The 19,182-nt window shown below is 34.8% G+C and overlaps 1 protein-coding gene across 1 annotated transcript; it reads left to right on the forward strand.

The window, feature by feature from the left end:
* Nucleotides 1-1,186: 1,186 nt before the first annotated feature.
* On the forward strand, nucleotides 1,187-15,444 carry Ifi44 (interferon induced protein 44). The gene is made up of 9 exons (XM_015490559.2): nucleotides 1,187-1,333; nucleotides 1,565-2,055; nucleotides 5,885-5,921; nucleotides 6,586-6,781; nucleotides 6,969-7,115; nucleotides 9,456-9,627; nucleotides 11,224-11,324; nucleotides 12,778-12,952; nucleotides 15,171-15,444. The coding sequence occupies exons 2-8, from the start codon at nucleotides 1,575-1,577 to the stop codon at nucleotides 12,946-12,948; spliced, it is 1,305 nt and encodes a 434-aa protein (XP_015346045.1). The 5' UTR covers nucleotides 1,187-1,333; nucleotides 1,565-1,574; the 3' UTR covers nucleotides 12,949-12,952; nucleotides 15,171-15,444.
* The last annotated feature ends 3,738 nt before the right edge of the window (nucleotides 15,445-19,182 follow it).

Genomic DNA, 19,182 nt, shown 5'->3' on the forward strand with positions numbered 1-19,182 from the left:
TCTACTCAAGTGGAAGGATGGAGATCTCTTAGATCACATTTTTTTACTTTGTTTTCATATTAATGGAGTACATTTTAAAAATTTATTTATGGATGCCATTGCCTTTAAACTCTGGCCAAGAAGTTTGATTGTATTAAAATATTCTTACAATACAGAAAACAAGGTAATATGTTGTTTGAAGAGTGTGGAGTTTTTTTCCTTTTTTTTAAAGCTATAGTAATGTATAACTGACACGCACCAAATTGCACACCTTAAGAATGTATAATTAAATGTTTTGACAAATGAAATCCATTATACCTCTGTTCAAATCTTGACCATGAAATTTAGTAACTGGATGATCTTTAGCTAATCATTTAACTCTCAGGTTCTGTTTATTTACTTGAAAACTGGCAACAACATTGGTTATCTTACTCATAGGTTATTGAAATATAAGTAAGATATATGCAAAGTGCCTGGCAAATAAGAAATATCTAACAACTTATATGGTATTTTTAAAACTAAGTAAGTAATATCTACAAGTTGATTAAAATATATATTTTTGATATTGCTATTCTTTTTAGTAGGGTGAACACCTTATATACCTTTCTGGGCAAAAGTAAATATACCAGTCAGATATAAAGCAACAGAGGATCTGTGTGGACAACAGGGAGCTGGAGAGTGGTTGCCCAACAATGTAAAGAATATACATTTGAATTTTTTAAAAAGGTATTTAAAAGGGATATGTGACAGATTTGTGATGGTCAGCAATGTGAAGTAATAAAAGGGACTTCAGTGTGAAATATACAGGTTTTGGTTTATGCCTTACAAATCTGTTATGGGGAGGAAAATGAATTGGAGGGGACAAGCAGAAAAGCAGAGGATTGAATCAGGAGGCTATTGTAGTAATCTATAGGAGGAAGTATGCTAGTTTGGAATAAAATCGATAGCAGAGATCAAGAGAAGTGGATGAATTTGAGATGTATTTTGGAGGTAGAACAGTTGGCATTTTTTTTTACAAGTCCCTAATCAGAAACTAGTTGAATTTCCTTTTAAAAAATTCTTAGGTCGGTGAACATATATGTTTCCCTATCTCTTACATCAATGTCTAGGTTCTTTCTAATATTATATTTAGCTAAATTTACTGTCTAAATGCACTGGATCAGTTAACAATCCTTCGCCTAGGGGAGTGGGCACACTGCCAGTTGGGCGGGGCTTGCTGTGTTTCGGTTTCCTTTCCTGAGTCTCCCAAACATCAAGTTGCCGAAGCTTTTACCCCTCCCATTTTGTGCCTACTTTGCGTTCTGGACAGAGTAGCAAACTTCTGCTCCAGTCCTCATACAGACTCTTCAAACAGGTAAATTACTGCCTTACAATTAAACAAAAGTTTTCTTTTTTTCTGATTTCTAAAAATAATCTTTTAGAATGAAAAGCTGAGTAATTGTTTTTCTTGCTACTTGCTCACCTTGTGTTTGTTCCTTTCCTGTGTTATGTTAATAAGAAAAACAAATGTGAGCTTTGTGAGCTTTTGGAAGTACATGGATCTATTTTCAATATTTAATGGAAACTATATTGGATTTTTCACCAGATTGAGAAGTATGGCAGTGACAACTCGTTTGACATGGTTGCAAGAAAAGAGACTGCAACATCATTTTGGAGGAAAGCAGTTTAGCCTTCTTTACAAGGCTAGTGTCCATGAATTCTCTTCTGAAAACTTGTTGGAGAAATGCTGTAACCAAGGACCCACAATAACTGTGATTTACAGTGAAAATTATGTTACTGGAGCATATCTGCTAGACAGTCTCCAGGAAGAAAGGGAAGTTCCTGTCATTCTTTTTGCACTTCAAGAGACTGAGATTTCAGAATACAAAACAGGATCACATAGACTAGAGACATTGTTCTATGACATGTATAGAGATGCATTTGGCTACAGAGTTGATATTAAGAAGCCTCCTGCTGGATTCTGGATGGATCTAGGAAATAAAAGGGTGGCTATGAGCTCAAAAGTAAGTGAAGAACTTGGTCTACCTCAACCTTGTACTACATCCTTTCAGGAATGTGAAGTTTTTCGATGTAAAGGTAGGTTTAATCAGATCATGCAAATCTGTGTAGATTTCTTCTCTTTATGCTTGTAGGTTTCCAATTGATCTGTCTCCTTAAGGAGAAGTGACCTTTTCACTTGCCCTTTTCTCTGGATAGATGGTCCTCAATGAAACTGGCTACAAATTGCTTGCTAACACACAATCATCATTTAAAAAGAAATACGTATATAAAATATACATATATGAGATCTGGTAAATTAACTGGATATATCATGATGTTGGTCATCTTGGATCGGTTACACAAACTTTTTATTGAAATACAACTTATAAAAACATGGAAATATATGTGTACATATATATATGTATGTGTGTATATGTGTGTGTGTGTATATATATATGAAGATGTATCCTCTTAAAAATGTTTTAAGTGTACTTCACAGTATTATTAACTATAAGCATTATGCTGTGTAGTAGACCTTCACAACTTAAACATTTTGCATAATTAAACTATCTTTTGGTCTCCACTTCTCCTTTTTCTCTATGGGCCCTCACAGCCATAATTCTCAACTTTTATGAATTTGACTATTTTAGATTCCTCATATAAGTGGGATCATGAGTATTTGTCCTGCTATTTGGCTTTTGCTGCACATAATAACTTTTAGGTGCACACGTTGTCACTAATGTCAGGATTTCCTTCTTTTTAAGGTTAAATAATATTCTGTTGTGGGGTATATACCACATTTTAAAACTGATTCGTCCAAGTCCAGTGATGAACATTTAGGTTGCTACTCAGCTGAGTTTTCCACCAATCAAAAAACAATAATTAATTTACTTACTTTTCCACTAAAGGACATTTAAGTTGTTTCCAGTTTTTGTTGTTGTGAACAATGCTCCTCCTTTACTATCTTTATGCAGTTAACTTTGTGCTCAAAAAAATACTTTTTAATGTTGGCTTTCCAGAAGTGGAGCTTCTGTTTAAGGACTATGCACATTTGCATTTGGACAGTTGCTTTCAAAAGTTTCATTTGTCAATACCATCCCCAATAGTTTTATGAAAATAACAGTTTCCTTGTATCCTTGCTAGTCTTTGATATTATCAAACTTCATTTGCTGATTTGATTGTGAAAGGATGTTTCCTCATTTTCGTATTTGTTTATCCCATTCACTAACAAGTATATGTGCATTGGTCATTTACATTTATTACATGAAATATTTATATCTACCCATTTAAAGAAGGTATAATGGGGATGATATTTCTTGAGCAATTGCGTGTTCCAAAGTAATTGTCTGTGGTGATTATACTGGAATGACTGTATGAGAATACATAATTTCTGTATCAAATTTTATTTGGGAGGCTGAGTAATTGTAATATTTCCACTGCACTGATGTTGCAATGGAAAAACAAAGGTCAAATTTATCTGTTATTACTTTTTTCCCCCCTATGAGTGATTCAGTCTTTCTTACTGACTGCTCCAAACATTTAATTTTTTAAAAATCTGGTAAATTAACTTGGATATATCATGATGTTGGTCATCTTAGATCAGTTAAATAAACTTTTTATTGAAATACAACATATAAAAAGAAGTACTCAATTGATAAGTATACCAACTGACAAACCTATAAATAAAACTCCCTCTTATAACCACTACTCAGATGAAGAAATAGATTTTACCATTAGGTCAGACCACTCCTTTATGACGTCTTCCTTTTATTGCCTGAGGCAAACGTTATTCTGTCCATATTAACATTAATTTATATTTCTTATATTTTAATGGTAGATATACAGAACTATACCAGATCATGTGCTCTTCTGTTTCTGGCCCCTTCAGTTGATGGTATATTTGTGAGATTGTGCTAATATAGAGGATTGCATTGAAAAAAAAATATGACTCTTAAAAATCAGATATCTCTATACGAAGCTATACTCGTAATTCCAAAGATAATGACAATCAAAAATCTCAAGGAAGAAACAGTACTGGTATATTCTGTGTGTCTATCTAGATTCTTCCTTTCCATATTGGACATGAGTTTCTTGGACAAAAACAGGCAGGGTTGCAAAGTGAAAATTATGGGTCACCTTACACATGCAAAGGTGGTAAGATTGTGGAACCCATATACACAAGCTTACATGGCACTGTCCAGGAAGGTATGCCCTGTAAATTCACGAGATCTACATTTATTTACTGTATATAATTCTGTGCCATCCTTTAAGGATACTCAAAAAATGAGTACTCTTCCTTGTAGCAAATATCATTAGTTTATTTACAAGGATGTAAAATTATATTTTTAAGGAAATTGGTCTAGGTCATTTGTCTTTTTTCTTTCCCTGAGAGTACTCCCTAGCACAGTAAGTGAAGGCATCATAATTTAGCTGCTCTAACTCTCTCTCTGCATAGTGAGTCATCCCTTTTCATTTTTACAAAGTACATTATGATGAAACCATATATGGTTCACACATATGCATATTTTTAAAAAATGCAAGAATAAAATTATAAAGTTATACCATATGCTTATGTTCAGCTTCAGTGGATACTAACAAAATATTTAATGTAGTTGTACCTATTTCTGTTATGACAAATAGTATATGAGAGTTTCTATCTACTTTAAATCTTCTTCAATGCTTTGTATTAACAATTTTAAAACATGTACTATTCTGATATGTGCATGGTGGCACAACATTTAGTGAATTTGGCTTTCTTTAGATTACATTAGTAATTTATTTCACATTTTAGAATAATTAATCATCATATTAATAAGTATCCTTTTTCTAGTTTTAAAATTTATCTTTATTAATTATTCATTTTTATATTCCAAAGATTGGTTCACTTATTGTTTCTGTTCCTATGTTCTATTTTCACAACTTTTCTTCTTTCTTATCATTAATAAAATGTGCTTTCATCACAAGGTTGACATAAGGTGTTTGTACTGTGAATTGGTATGTATTTATAATTTTGGTTTTTACATTTCTTTTTGGTTATCATATTTATTTAAGAAAATGCTTTGTAAAATACCAAGAAGTTGCTTTTCTGTTTGTCAATAGTTATTCTTTTCTAGTTTTTATAGTCATTGAATGAAGTCTATGAATACTACCCTTGGTGATTTAATGAAGTTTACTCTGTTACTTTACTTGTGGCCATATAAACAAGGTTTTCACATTCTATTCTTTTTCTGTAGTTTATAAAGGATTGCCAGTATCTCTAAACCTAATCCTTATGGTTTTAAATCCACAACAAAACAATGTACCTTTCCCAAAAGCAAAAACCTGTGGGTCTGAAACTCATGGGTCTGAAAGAAGTCCTCGGCACACCTCGACCACTCACTGTTCTTTGATTGCCACATCACTTGCCCTATCTTCTATTCTGCTGGGGTGAGGGATGATATGACATGAAGTTCCTAGAGCTCCAATTGTTGATAGCAGGTTTTGAAGAAAGTCTGATTCCCCCTTGCTGTTTGAGTGTCTCTGTACATTATCATCTCAGACCTGTTGGATTTTTTTCACGGAAAATACCTTGGAGCATTCCCAGTCTTTCCCCTGCATCTACCTTCCTCTAGCTCTAGCTTCAGAATGCACTCCCACCCCTAAGGCCCATGTTAGAATGAATGGTCCACTGTTGATAAGCAATTGGGTGAAGAAAGATCTGAGGACAACAGTCTTCCAGTGCCCATCTTGCCCCTAGCTCTCTTCTTTGCAAACAAGATGATATTAATGAGATTTGCCAGCATTTCCTCAGCCTGCTTTTTACTGTACTGCACTATCCTCATGGCAAGGCTATTTGTGCATTTGTCCCTAGTGAATTTGTTCATATTCATTCAGACAATCAATCATTTAACAATTCATAATCTACTTTATTTTTTCTTTCCTTTAGATTTATTGGACGAAAGAAAGGAAGAAGGAGTCATTGTGTAAGTTAATATTTTTAACAGTATACTATTCTGTTCATGATTTTTGACTTATTTTATGATAGATTCTATCAATAAAAAATGGCAACACAAATTATCACAGATAATTTGCAGATTGTCTAGAATAAATTAAAAGTATGATTGTGAAACAAGAACAAGAACAACACTGGGTAGAGAGAATAAATTCTAATGTTATTATATACTTTAAAAAATTATTTGATGGAATGTCTGTTTTTGTTTACTTTGGAGAACTATTGTGAAAGAAATGGTTGGTTTTCAGCTAGAGAAAATCTGGTAATGATGTACAAGGACATGTTAGAAATCCTTAACTTCTATAAACTTCAAATGTGATATAATATGTTTTTGGAAGATTTTTATTGATTTATCTTCATGTTTAACAGCTGATGTTTATTCCTAATAATGTATATGGTCTTTTAGCTTGAGTCTGAAAAGTTTTATGTCTGACTTTAGTTTCAACTGTTATTTTTGCTTTTCCTTCTTTTACAATAGAATTTAAAAGAGGTCATTTGCATGTCTTTGTGCAAGAAGAAAAACTGCTAATAATAAGACAAATTATACATAGGAAAAGAAATAAATTCTAGGAAAATTTATGGTAAATTCCTGTGGTCTAATCTCAGTCATTGTAAAAAAAAATGTGTTTAAATAGGCTCAAGAGGACCTTGCTGTTTGCCATGAGTACTTATAAGCCATATAAAGACATGGTTCACCAAATAAGAATTCTGCTGCTGGGTCCAACTGGAGCTGGGAAATCTAGCTTTATCAACTCAGTGAAATCTGTTTTTCGAGGCCATGTGACAAATCAGGTGCTGGTGGGCTGTGATGCAACTGGGATTTCTAAGAAGGTTGGTATATTCTAGGCAACCCAACTTTTTCTTCTTTTTTCAAGGCAATTATTTTTGAAAAGGCTTTTACTGAGGACAATAGTTTTCCAGTGCCCATCTTGCCCCTAGCTCTCTTCTTTGCATGTAGACTTTATCACAGTTTACAACAAAAAACGTACATTTGAAGTTTGTTTATTCCCTTTTTTAGTACAGGACATATCCCATTAAGGATGTGAATGATGGCCAATGCCTGCCCTTTATTCTGTGTGACTCACTGGGGCTGAGTGAGAAGGAAGGCCTGTGTGCGGAAGACATAGTCTCCATCTTGAAAGGCCACGTTCCTGACAGATATCAGGTAAGATTAAGCTAATCATTAAAAAATTATAATTGATTTGTAAAATGTGTATTTTTGCCTGTTATCCGTGACATCAGAGCCTGGTTTAACTTAGTGCATCAGCACTCCTCTTTTTAAAATATACTTGTTGAAATTTCTGTGTTCATTTTTGGTGGTGAATTTCACAAAGAATAAAAATATTTCAAGGACTTTCTGTCATGGCTTCATAACAGCCATAAATTCTGTTCAACTTCCCATAAGGTAATTTTTCTTATGTAACAGAAGTCTGAAGGTAGGTAGACTGGAGCCAGTGTAGAAGCTTGTAAGTTAAGTAATTTCAGAAATCCTTCTGACCCTTTAGACATCTCAGCTCCGGGTGCTGAGGATTGAATGGTTGTGTCCTCCACCACCTCAAAGTTCATATGTTAAAGCCCTAAATACCCAAAAGTCATGGTTTGGTGGTGGGGCTTTGGGACGCAATCTCCTTTACTTTCAAGGATAGAGATAGCTGTCTGTGAACCAAAAGAGGAACCTCAATAGTCACCAAATCTTCTGGTACTTTGCTCTTAGACTTTACCGTCTCCAGAATTGTGAGAAATAAATATTTGTTGTCAAAGCCACCATCATCTGTTCATTTATTCTCTGTTGTTTTATTGATATATTTTTCTATTCCTTTAAAATATCATTTTAATTTTCCATATTAATTTTTTAATTACCATAGCAGCCAATTATTTCTCAATTAATCACTTGATAAGTCACATTTATTATTTATTTATGACTTGTTTTTCTTGACAATTTAACACATATCCTTTTTGAAGCAAGCTTTCTTGTGTTATGTTTGGTTGTGCTTGATTTGTTATTTTGATTGAAATTTTATTAACATTTTCATGTTGAAAGTTTATTCATATCTTTACATATCCAGTGTTTCTATTCAGAAGCAGAGACTTAATTTTCTGTTCATGTAAATTTATTTCATTCTTTAAAATAGGGTTAACCTGTAGATACTGTTTCAGTTTGCTTTTTTAAAAAGTATACAGATAAATACACAGGGGCATATATCTTTCCTTAAACATAGCTAAAGACCCTTATCACATCTAACATGTTCACTTGTTCCTCATCAAATACTGCTCAATATTCAAATCTCTAATAGTCTTATATAAGTATCAGACATGTAAGACTTTTTCTGAAAAATAAATCAAATATATTCCATCCCTTTTAGCCTATATATCCTGTCTTTATATGTTTTATTTTTTCTTAAAATTTGTTTTAAGATATCCAGTTGGATGTTCTGTAGACTTCTATGCACTCTGTACTCTACTTTTTGTATCCTTCTGTGTGGTTTACGTGGTCCTCTGTTTTCTGTAGATCCTGACCATTGGTAGTTGAATATGGACATGTATTCTGAATCAGATTCTACTTCATAGATGGTGTTGTTTTCTTTCATGAGGACATAAATGTTTTGGGTTTTCTTGCTTCTCTAGTGTTGTTATTTACTCATATTCAATTTCTATATCCATTTACTAATAAGGACGTAAGAATGGTGATATTCTACTTTTATCATTCCTCATCCTTTCACACATGAAGGAAAAACTTCCCCTCATCTACATATTTTGTGGTTATACAAAAGAAAAGTCTGAAATATGCTTGAATTTTTGTCCACTTTATGAACTTTTGAAATAACAAGTTGTTTCTTTAGTATTCAAGGAATCTACTTTCCCTGCACCTTCAAATAATTTCCTTCCCTCTTTCTACAAGTAATCCTGAAAAGTTTACAGTTTATTTCTTTAATATATAAGAAAATTCATATAGATTTGTGCTTCTCCTTTTCTTAGAGAAGTGGTAGAACACTGTATTTTATGGATATATCAGATTTTTAGTGCTACAAATAGTCCTATGGCAAACAGCCTTGTCTTCTCGCTACATAGTTTTGCATTTTGCTACTCTATCTGTAGGACAGATCCCAGCAGAGCAATTGCTAGTTGTAAGAGTAAAGACATCCATTGCATCTTAAAGCATTTCCCTTCCCACTCTCTGCCTGTTGATACTACCTTTCCGTGAATTCTTTTCCATCTGTCTTTCCCCACATGACTTCTTTTATCTACAATACTTTTTCTAGACTAACTCTGCCTTTTTCTAGCCCTCATGTTGTGTGACCCTTGCTCACAGAAGCCTTATCTGACTAGGTAAAAGGGCAGCCACCTACATACATAATGACGATTTTCTCTACCAAATTGTTACCCTTGTAATATTAGAGATTTGTCTCTTTTGTTCACTGTTTTGTTCACTTGTACAGTGACTGGTACATAGCATATGCTCATAAATATTTGTTGATTCATACATTGTTTTCTTTCTCCCTTACAGTTTAATTCTATGGAACCCATCACATCAAGGCATCGTAACTATATTCATTCCCCATCACTGCAGGACAGAATCCACTGTGTGGCATTTGTGTTTGATGCCACCTCTGTTGAACAACTCTCTGGTGAGATGGTGGCAAAGATCAAGAGAATACGAAGGGAGATGATAAAGTATGGTGAGTCTCAATCCACTTTGCTACTAGGGGTAATTGACTAGACTTTATTGCAGAATGTTTTGGGGGTAGGGCAGGATGAAGGACTTACGTAATCGCAAATTTGAATCTCTCCTGATTCATTGGCATGATATGCCTCATCTTTTTAATCAATAAAATCAGTACATTTGGGTCCTCCTTCTTTGCTCTTTGCCAATCATGTGTTCAACTCTTCCTTCACGTTAGGCCATGGAGTTTATTTTATTTTTTAATATTTTAGTTGTAGACGGACACAATATCTTTATTTTGATTATTAATTTTTTATGTGGTGCTGAGTATCGAACCCAGTGCCTTACACATGCCAGGCAAGTGCTCTATCACTGAGCCACAACCCCAGCTCCCAGGCCATGGAGTTTTTAACACTACTTTGTCCTTTGTGGAACTGTCATGGTGCCCATCCTATTCAGGAGATCTTCCTCTACAGTTGATCCTATGTTAGTGTGGGTGCTGGGGTCAGTGGCTGGACAGGAGTTACCTAATTGTGTCTGCGTTACTAAAGAAATCTCTATTATGAAATATACGGAGATACCTATGGCCATAATGGTTAGCTTTACCCTGACCTCAGTGCACCCTGTCAAGAGTTAGTCCCATTAATCCTTCTTTCTTGATATATTTCCCCAATTAGCTCTCCAGTGAGCTCCTTTTGCTTCTGTTTGCTTATTCTCAAGGTCTGTGCATCTGATGTTTTTCCTACAAGTTATCTGCTACAAGTTATTTACACATCTGCCTTGGAAGGAATTTATAAAAACTTGAGAAGTAACTTAAAGGGTCTGGGGATGTGGCTCAGTAGTAGAGTGATTTCCTAAAGTGTGAGGCCCTGAGTTTGATCCCCAGCACCTGACAAAAAAAAAAAAAAAGCAATTTAAAGAAGACCCGTGGCCTTGTTATTCACCTCACTGTTCATTACTAACTGTACTTAACAGCAAGAAAAACACAAAGAAGCAGAAAAGTAATCTGTTTTATAGGGAGAGGCAGCAGAAAGGCTTTGGAGAAAGAAAAATGGATCGGGGAGTTAAAATGCCCCATGTTTGACTTTTCTTGGCTTTATGTGTTTTGAGTGGGAATGAGTCAGTTTTTCACAAATTTGATCAAATTAGAAAAAGGAAATGATGGATTTACCTGCTCACTGAAATTTAAAATCTTGCAATGGTGGTGTATAGAGAGGTGCTTGCTAAAAACTTTTTATTTGTGAAGTTCTGATGCATTCTGTCTCCTTGATGTCTCTTCTCCCCAACATCTTCATTAGAGCCCTTTGGTCTTTTCTCTATAATATGAATTAGTAATATTGTAGCATAAATTTTACTTACCTTTCCCAAAATGTGGTTTTATTTTTATCTTCATTTCTCACCATGGAATGCAATGAAGGGGACTTCCCATGTCAGAGAAATTCCAGATACTGTGAATAATCCAGGAGAACTTTTTTTGAGGGGTGGATGTGGGGGAACTTCCCAAATCTAAAATTGTTCCGTGGGGAACCTATGGCCTGGTTGACAGTTAATTAACTTTAAAATACTGATGCTGTGTGTGATGATAAAAACAATATGTATCTGTTTGATGTAGGTGTGGTACATCTGGCTTTGCTCACTCATGTGGATAGCATCAATCTGATTACAGTAGGTGACTTCCCAGACATCTATAGCTGTGTGCCTGTGAAACTCAAGGTAATGAATTATGCGTCATGTAAACACATTTTTTTTGGATATGTCACTATGATAACATTACATTTGTATAAAAACAAAATAGACATATACTGAATTTAAGAAGAATTAAAATAGTTTCTTAGATAATTAGGACTCATTCTCAATTTTTAAAATATTAAATGTACACAAAGACACATGTGTGTTTATAATCTATCTCTATATCTACCTATATAATCTTTACAATGATACTGATTAATAATTGCATTCATTGTAATTCAGTTCAATTAAGTCTATTATTGATTACCTTAAGATCAAGCTGGTATGATAGTCTGTAATTAGATTCAAGATAATTATAACAGTTCCCCTGCTCTAAAAAGTTTATCATTTCATAGGTGGGTGAGAGGGTGGGGAAGTGGGATAAGAAAAAATTGACAAAACAATATGATATGATTAAGTATGATAGGTAACATGAAATGACTAAAAACAAAGTGCCTTCAAAGTTTAGAGGAGGAAAGTGTCACGTGGGAAGACTTCACCAATGAAGTGGCACTGGGAAATGGCTTTCAAGGAGAAATAGGGAGTGAAGAGACAAATTGGGGAAAGTCAATATCTTAAGGGAGGAGAAAGCAGCCTGCCGGAGGCATGGAGTTGCTCAATTTAGTGGAGGACTGGGTCTTTGCAGAGGGAGGTAAAATGAGAAAGGAATATTTGCATGAGATAATGTTGCTTAATTTTTGCATTGTGGGGAATCATAGCAATTTTTTGAAAGGGTGGCAATATGTTCAAAGCTAAGCTTCACAGAAACTAATCTGTTTGCCACTGTGGGCAGATACATTAGAGTCCAAAGGGATGTGGCTGTGGGGACACCAGTTGCAAAATGTAATAATAGTTAATATTCATTAAGCACTATGTGATAGTTTTTCTCATTCATTGCTAACAACAATCCTATGAAATGTATCCCGTCATTACTACATTGTATAGATGAGAAAGAAAAGGCACACAGAATACAGCATTTCCAATGTTTATTGACAGTGCTAAGAAATGACAGAGCCATACTGTGAACTCAGGTAGTTCGGCTCCAGAGACAAACTAGTCGAAGCCAGAATTAAGCATTAGTCTAGTCAACTCTACTTATTCTGAGAATAATTTGTGAAGAGAAACAGGAAAATCATGGACTCTAGTGTATGTGGAAAATACTTCAATTTCATAGAAGTTTCTCTAATAGAAACTATACTTTCTGTTTCTAATTTATAATGAATCTATTGCATGTATTCTAAATGAAAATTATCAGTGATATTAGAACCTGACAAAATGAAGTTCTTCCAGAAACTACTTTATGGGGTCAGATGTTCAATTTTTTAACAATAGTAAAATTATTGCTAAGCTCCTACTTTTTGTTATTATTTTCATAATTTACATTGCCATATCTGTTTTACTGTGTCAAGATCCATGTGTTTTAATTTCTGTATGACAGCTAGAGAAAGTCCACAGAAAACTTGGATTTGCTCTTTCTGACATCTTGGTGGTCAGCAATTATGTCTCTGAGTGGGAGCTGAACCCTGTGAAGGATATTCTAATCCTCTCTGCACTGAGACAGATGCTGTGGGCTGCAGATGACTTCTTAGAGGATTTGCCTTTTGAATAAACAGGTAGATGCTTTTGGTGGTGTAGAAATTTGAAAGTATCTACTTCGCTACTTCCTTCCTGGATCTATTGTATACCTTGCGGTTAGTTCTCTGTCTCCTTGTGAGTCTTGCCCTGTGATTAGACCTGCCCTTTAACCCACTAGCTGGTTGCACTGTCCTGCCTCCTCTTTTTACCTCCTTCAATATATTCTGGAGAATTCATACTAGTTCTCTTCCTCCCTGTCTTGTTTTAAGACAAAATTTTTGAAATGATCTATCTCTGTCGTTCTCACAGTCTGAAAATCCCTTGTTTTATCCTTGGCCTCCTGTCTCAGAATATGTTTCTTTGCTTGGGAAATAGAATTGGATTGGATAGTTTGACCTGTATGTTACCTGATGGCAGCAACTAATAGAGTCACTTCAAAAGACTTCCTTGACAATAGCTCCCACTATTGAAGGGAATCCAAGTAGTAATAGACCTGAAACACTAATTAGGCTTGAGTAATGTCAGAGAGAGATTCCAGTAATAATGGATCCAGTGGTGGATATAATGGAAACGGAATAGTAACTTAAGGGTGTCTTTGGGAAAATATATCCATAAGCAGAATGCAGCTCTGCCTTTGAGGCAGGCGATAGAACCATCATAATTGCTAGTTTCTATTACCAAAAGTCAGAACCTATGGTTCTCATCCTACTAAAGCAACATAAGCTTCCTGGTTTCCTGAAGGGAATCCCTTAACTGAGAGAAATAATGCATGTTGGAAGCCTAATCTCTCTCACCCTGTTGATGGTAAAAAGTTGTTTGAAAAAGGCAAAGTTAAGTCCATACAATGTGTAGAACTGAAGGCAGCATATCTAAGAATGCAGGAAATTTGGATTTTAACCGGGGGTAATGTCTGTATCTTTATGACTCATGCTGTGGTCATTATCTTTGCACTCACTGAAGATAGGATCCACATGATCATATAATTAAAATGCACTGTGAGTAGAATTACATCATGGAAGTTTGTGGGATTCTGTGAAAGACTTCAAATGGAACATATCAGTGAACACCAGATACAAAGTGGTTGTTGTCTCATAAAGGTTAGAATCCAAAGGCTGATGATGCACTTGCCCATTCCTTGGATGCATCTCTTTGTGTGCATAATCTGAAAAAGGATGCTCAAGTTATAAATAGTAGGTGGAACCATAGCAGACTCCTTTATTGAAACTGCTAACATGGCAACAACACATCCAGCAGGCTAGCAGAAAGAGAATTTCCGAAAGTAGATTTTGGGTAAGATTCTCTGAAGGAAAAGGCCAGCAGGTAAAATATCTTGAACCTTTAGTGGTTACCTGAGTGACTTCCACTAAGTCCTGATTAGAATAAATGCATGTTAGATGTTGACTTTGCTTATGTTTTGCTTATAGCAGTGGCTTAGAACACCATTAAAGATTTGGAACAACATAATGTGAACAAATTCGGTCTTCTATACTATACATCATCATATCAGAATACACATATCCGAGTTGTATATGTACAAAAATGAGCTAAGAGACATAGCATCAAATATACTTAGAACTGGATTGGTAATCAGCACTGTATCTTATCAGGTGTAATCTGATTATTTGTCCCTTCCTTATGATCTTATACTTATGCATTGAGTACTGAAAATATGTACTTCTAGGTGTGTGTATACTGCATCTTTGCCAGGCCCTACTAATAAGGGAGGAACAATGGTTTGTAGGGCTAGTTGGATTATTGCACCCAAGACAGTATTGATCTTATACTTATGACTTGAATTTTTGGACTATTCTCCCTCATCTTCCTCTCTCTATAGGCAATATGGTCTATGCTAGCAAGAGAATATGTCTTTTATGTTTATGGTCTCAGATTTGGCATTATGTGTGTTCTCTTACATCAACCTGCACATAGTATATGTTGTACTGTTACAATCAAAGATGAGACAGAGGTTTCATTTTATTTTATTCAATATTTCGTTTTATTTTATGTTATTTTAGTTCTTGGAAAATCAAATTATAATATTATGTCCTCTCCAATTCTATCTTACTCTCAAACAATAGAGAAAGTCTCACACACTAACTTTGCTGGCCTGACTCTGCTATTTGGGCTCTCCATCTCCATGGTGTACATGCTTCTGAAGTCAGGTGTTTAGACTCTGGTTATCCAGTGCCCCGTTTCCCTCCAGTTTCTTTTCACCATGTAATCCACTAGAAATATTTTGTTTCCTTTTTTTTTCAGTGCCCAGAAGTGAATTATCAAGTATGCAAAGAAGAATATAAATATGTGAATCTTACACAAATTGAAAATTTTGCCACATCAGGGAAGAGAGAAGTAGCTAAGAGTAAAAGGGTGGATTCTGTTTATTTCTAGGATTAATAGTATCTGCAAAATCATAGTCTCTGCAATAACTAGGAACAGCAAGATTTTATCATTAATTGTGAAAGATAGTCATAATTTTTCTTGGATTTATATTGTATATCTATGAGAAATAAAATATCATTTATATAATCTAGATCTAACTTGAGTATGTGTGATTTTTGGGGGGGAAAAGTTTATTTTAATAAGATTTGTCAGCATCTTCTAATCTTTACCTTGTTTGTCTTAATTTTGCCTCATTTTATCTATCTATTTTGCAGTGCTGAGTATCAAAACTGGTCTTATGTTATCTTATTTATTAAGTATTTAATTTTATTCTCTTTGGGTCCCCACTTAATGTTGTATATTTTACCTTAAAGTTGTTTCTTGTTTAATATCTGAACCTTTCCAGGATGTGGTGATTAACATAATGAGGGTTACACAATATTAATACTGACAGGGACTATAGTTTGATCACTCTTTATGGCTACTTCAGTTACAAGTGAAAAACTTTAATCTGAAGTATATGAATAAAAACAGGATTGTCAGTCAAACCATACAAAATTCTGGGATTGAACTGCCTCAGGGATGATGTTTTTCTCTCTGTATGTCTATCTGTCTGTATCTTTGTCTCTTCTCACACGCCCCTTTTCATTCCTCAAGTTTATGTGTTGCTGTCATTCTCTCAGGCTAGCATTCTTGATAAATCTTAAGCCTTCTGTATCCAAGCATCAAGCTCACATTTATTCTACTTTGTGATCAGAAAAGAAAGAGCACTTTTCTTTCCTAGCTTCATTGTACAAAAGAACTATAGTTGATCTGGTCTGAGTCATGTGTCTCCACCCAGGAACAATCACTTTGTCCAGGGAGCAAGAAAAAAAAAATGATCATCCCATTTCAGGTTGTGCCTTGCCAAGGATGGTGATTTAATAGTGTAAGAGTTAACTGTGGACATGGCCACTGTTGGATTAACCGAGCTAGAAAGGAACAATAATATGCATCGGTATGTTTTGCATCTAATTCCCCTCAAAGATTATAGGATTTGTGACAAAAAAAAGTTTTGTAAATATGTCAAAAAGTAAAATTCACTTTAAAAAAAACTTTTGTAGGATTTCAAAGTTGCATAATTTTCTTCTTATCAAAAGAAAGCCAGGCTTAATTTACTTTCTCGTGGAAAGAGTCACAGTATACATTGTACATCCTAGTATCCACCATCCTAGTAAACTCTCGTGTGCTAATATAAACTAGAGAGATGCACTTTTACTTGATCATCTATCTATCTGGACTAAATTGATTCATTATAATTATACTATCATGATAAATTCCTCATCAGAAAAGGAAGGAACCTGGGGCAGAAATGAGTACTGTGACAAGACATTCAGTTCAATTTTGAAGGGAAAACTTGGGAGTGTATTATAGAAAACTTTAAGCAGACAGTAATGAAAATATGTACTTCTTGGTAGGTATATTCTGCATCTTTGCCAGGCCATACTAATAAGGAAGGAACAATAATTTGTAGGGCTAGGGCTAGTTGGATTTTGAAGGATACATTTATTGCACCCAAGATATTATTGACCTTTATATATCAAGCAATCTAAAGAAAGTATGACTTCTAATGGGGTCTGGAACAAAAGAGGTTTTGAGAGATTTACAAAGGAAGAGCTGTAGCTGAAGTAGCACAATTAAAGACATGTTATGCTGATGCACGAATTATTCAGGAAGTACCAGGCAGACATGTGCAGACTAAACTCTGGAAGATGTCTGTTACTTACATGTTAGATGTTGACTTTGCTTACCTTTGATTCTAGCCAAATCTTAGGACACTTAAAAGATTTGAAACAACATATTGTGAAGAAACCCAGTCTTCTAGGCTATAATTCATCAGATCAGTTGTATATGTATAAAAATGAGCCAATAGACGTAGCATCATAAAAACTAACCAATTTCCATATCCTTTATTTAGTAACAGTTTGATTAAAACCTGGAATGAGTCCTTCTATGGTACAATCAAGAAAAGCAAACCAGAGTTCAAAAAAAAAGGTACATCTGATCATGGTAATTTGACAATGAAAGTAATTGAGAAAAGATGGCATGTTTTTAAACTTGAAGATAACTTCACAGGGGTCATAGGAAACAATAAAGATGAGGTAAAAGTCCTGTCATCATGGGTTCTGTCACCTGGTCATAGAACCAGTTATAAAAGAGTGTGCACCCAGGATTCCATCCAATGGGGGCAACAAGGCTTGATTCTCCTATGTGTTATAAAAATGAAAACAAAGTTAAAAGCTCATCTTTAAAAAGTATCTGAACTCCCCTCCCCACAAAGAAGAACTAGATTGGGTGATTAAAATATTTATTGATAAGCACATGAAGGACTTATCAATAAGTATTTTAATATTTATTTAATGAATATTTAATGAATAATTAAATATTTAATGAATCAATTTAGATATTTTCCAGAGAAAAACCACTGGAAGTGTTTTGGGCACATGCTTGTAGAGCAAGTGGAGAACAATGATGCACTAATACACATTTATCTTTCCAACATAAATTGTCTTTGACCTTGCCACATCTAGTTGTGTTATCTCGCATATCCCAACAAGAGAAGGCATCTCTATTAAGAGTACTATTTCATTTCCTCTGAATTTGACTTGCATACTGGTAAGGAAATGAAGGACTGGATAGAACTCACCTCATGTGTCTAAACTAAGACTGATTAATTGCCTAGAAGTGGGTGTATGTGTGTGTGTGTGTGTGTGTGTATGTGTTAAATCATTATTTACCTTTCTTCTCTTTCTTCCAAGGAAATAGAGATGAGAAGCCAAGGCAGGGTTATTCCAGCCATTTTCAATGTAGGTAAGCAGTAGAGACACATCTGAGTAGTAAAATCTTGTAATAAATAGGTAAAAAATGGCAGATGGAAATGTGTAATGAAGGTGGGATGCATCACTCTTTTCCTAAAAATATGTCTCAGAGCAGGAGAAAAACACTCAACTATTTCAGATACAATGCCAACTCAGGAAGAAGATCCTGGATTTTTTCCCTCTCTGAGAAGGAGATCAACAATGAAGTCAACTACAAGGGAACTCTGGTTTTGTTATTTACCAAAAAGATATCAGATATATTTGATGCCTCCCTTCAATATTAGCTGGTTGGAATTTTCATTTGGGTCTGATTTTATTGCTTAATACTTATCACATCGATTCTATTTATCCTGGAGAGAAATCCTACCCCTGAGCTGAAGTGGGTATGTTGTGACTTAGCTGAGTATTGAAAAAACGTGTCACCAACTATCCTTCTCATAGGGTGGACTTTCCTTTGCTCTTTTGACTAAACCACATGCTAATGTGGAAGGAACCTTAAGCCATTAAGATATTCAGGATGACAGAATTGTGTCTAAGTATATGAACTATTGCGTAAAAATTGTCAAAGAATATGAACTATTTGCCTCTGAAACTTTGAAAAAGACCATGTGGAAGCCTGATGCAACAAGGCTTTAAATGCATCAAGCAATCAACTGACAGTTTCCTGGAGTATCAATATTATAAGTTTCAACTGTATACTTGGACAGCATCCATGGCACAAGCAGTCAGTGGCAATTATATTTATAGAGTATTAACTAATAGTGACCTCAACATACCAAGAGAGATTTGAGAGCCTTAGGAATTGAACTTGATGAATCAAGTGTAAGATGTTCTTTCTAGAGGCTTACCATCATTTCAAGAAAGAGTTTTAATTCAGGTAAGGGACATTAGAAGGAGTTCTGTTACTAGAAAGGCCAATTAGAAAGATAGTGAAGCTATTAAAAGTTTAAAAAGGAAGGAGGGAATTAAAGAAAGGAAGAAAGGATGGGGAGGGCGGAAGAAAGGGAGAATGAGGGAAAGCAAGAGGGTAG

This window comes from Marmota marmota, unplaced genomic scaffold, assembly GCF_001458135.2.
Source record: "Marmota marmota marmota unplaced genomic scaffold, marMar, whole genome shotgun sequence".
NCBI lineage: Eukaryota > Metazoa > Chordata > Mammalia > Rodentia > Sciuridae > Marmota > Marmota marmota.

Coding starts and splice junctions, on each gene's coding strand:
- Ifi44 (XM_015490559.2), top strand. CDS start 1,575: ATGGCAGTGACAACTCGTTTGACATGGTTGCAAGAAAAGAGACTGCAA. Junction 7,116..9,455: donor ACGTTCCTGACAGATATCAG/GTAAGATTAAGC, acceptor TCTCCCTTACAG/TTTAATTCTATGGAACCCAT. Junction 9,628..11,223: donor AAGGGAGATGATAAAGTATG/GTGAGTCTCAAT, acceptor TGTTTGATGTAG/GTGTGGTACATCTGGCTTTG.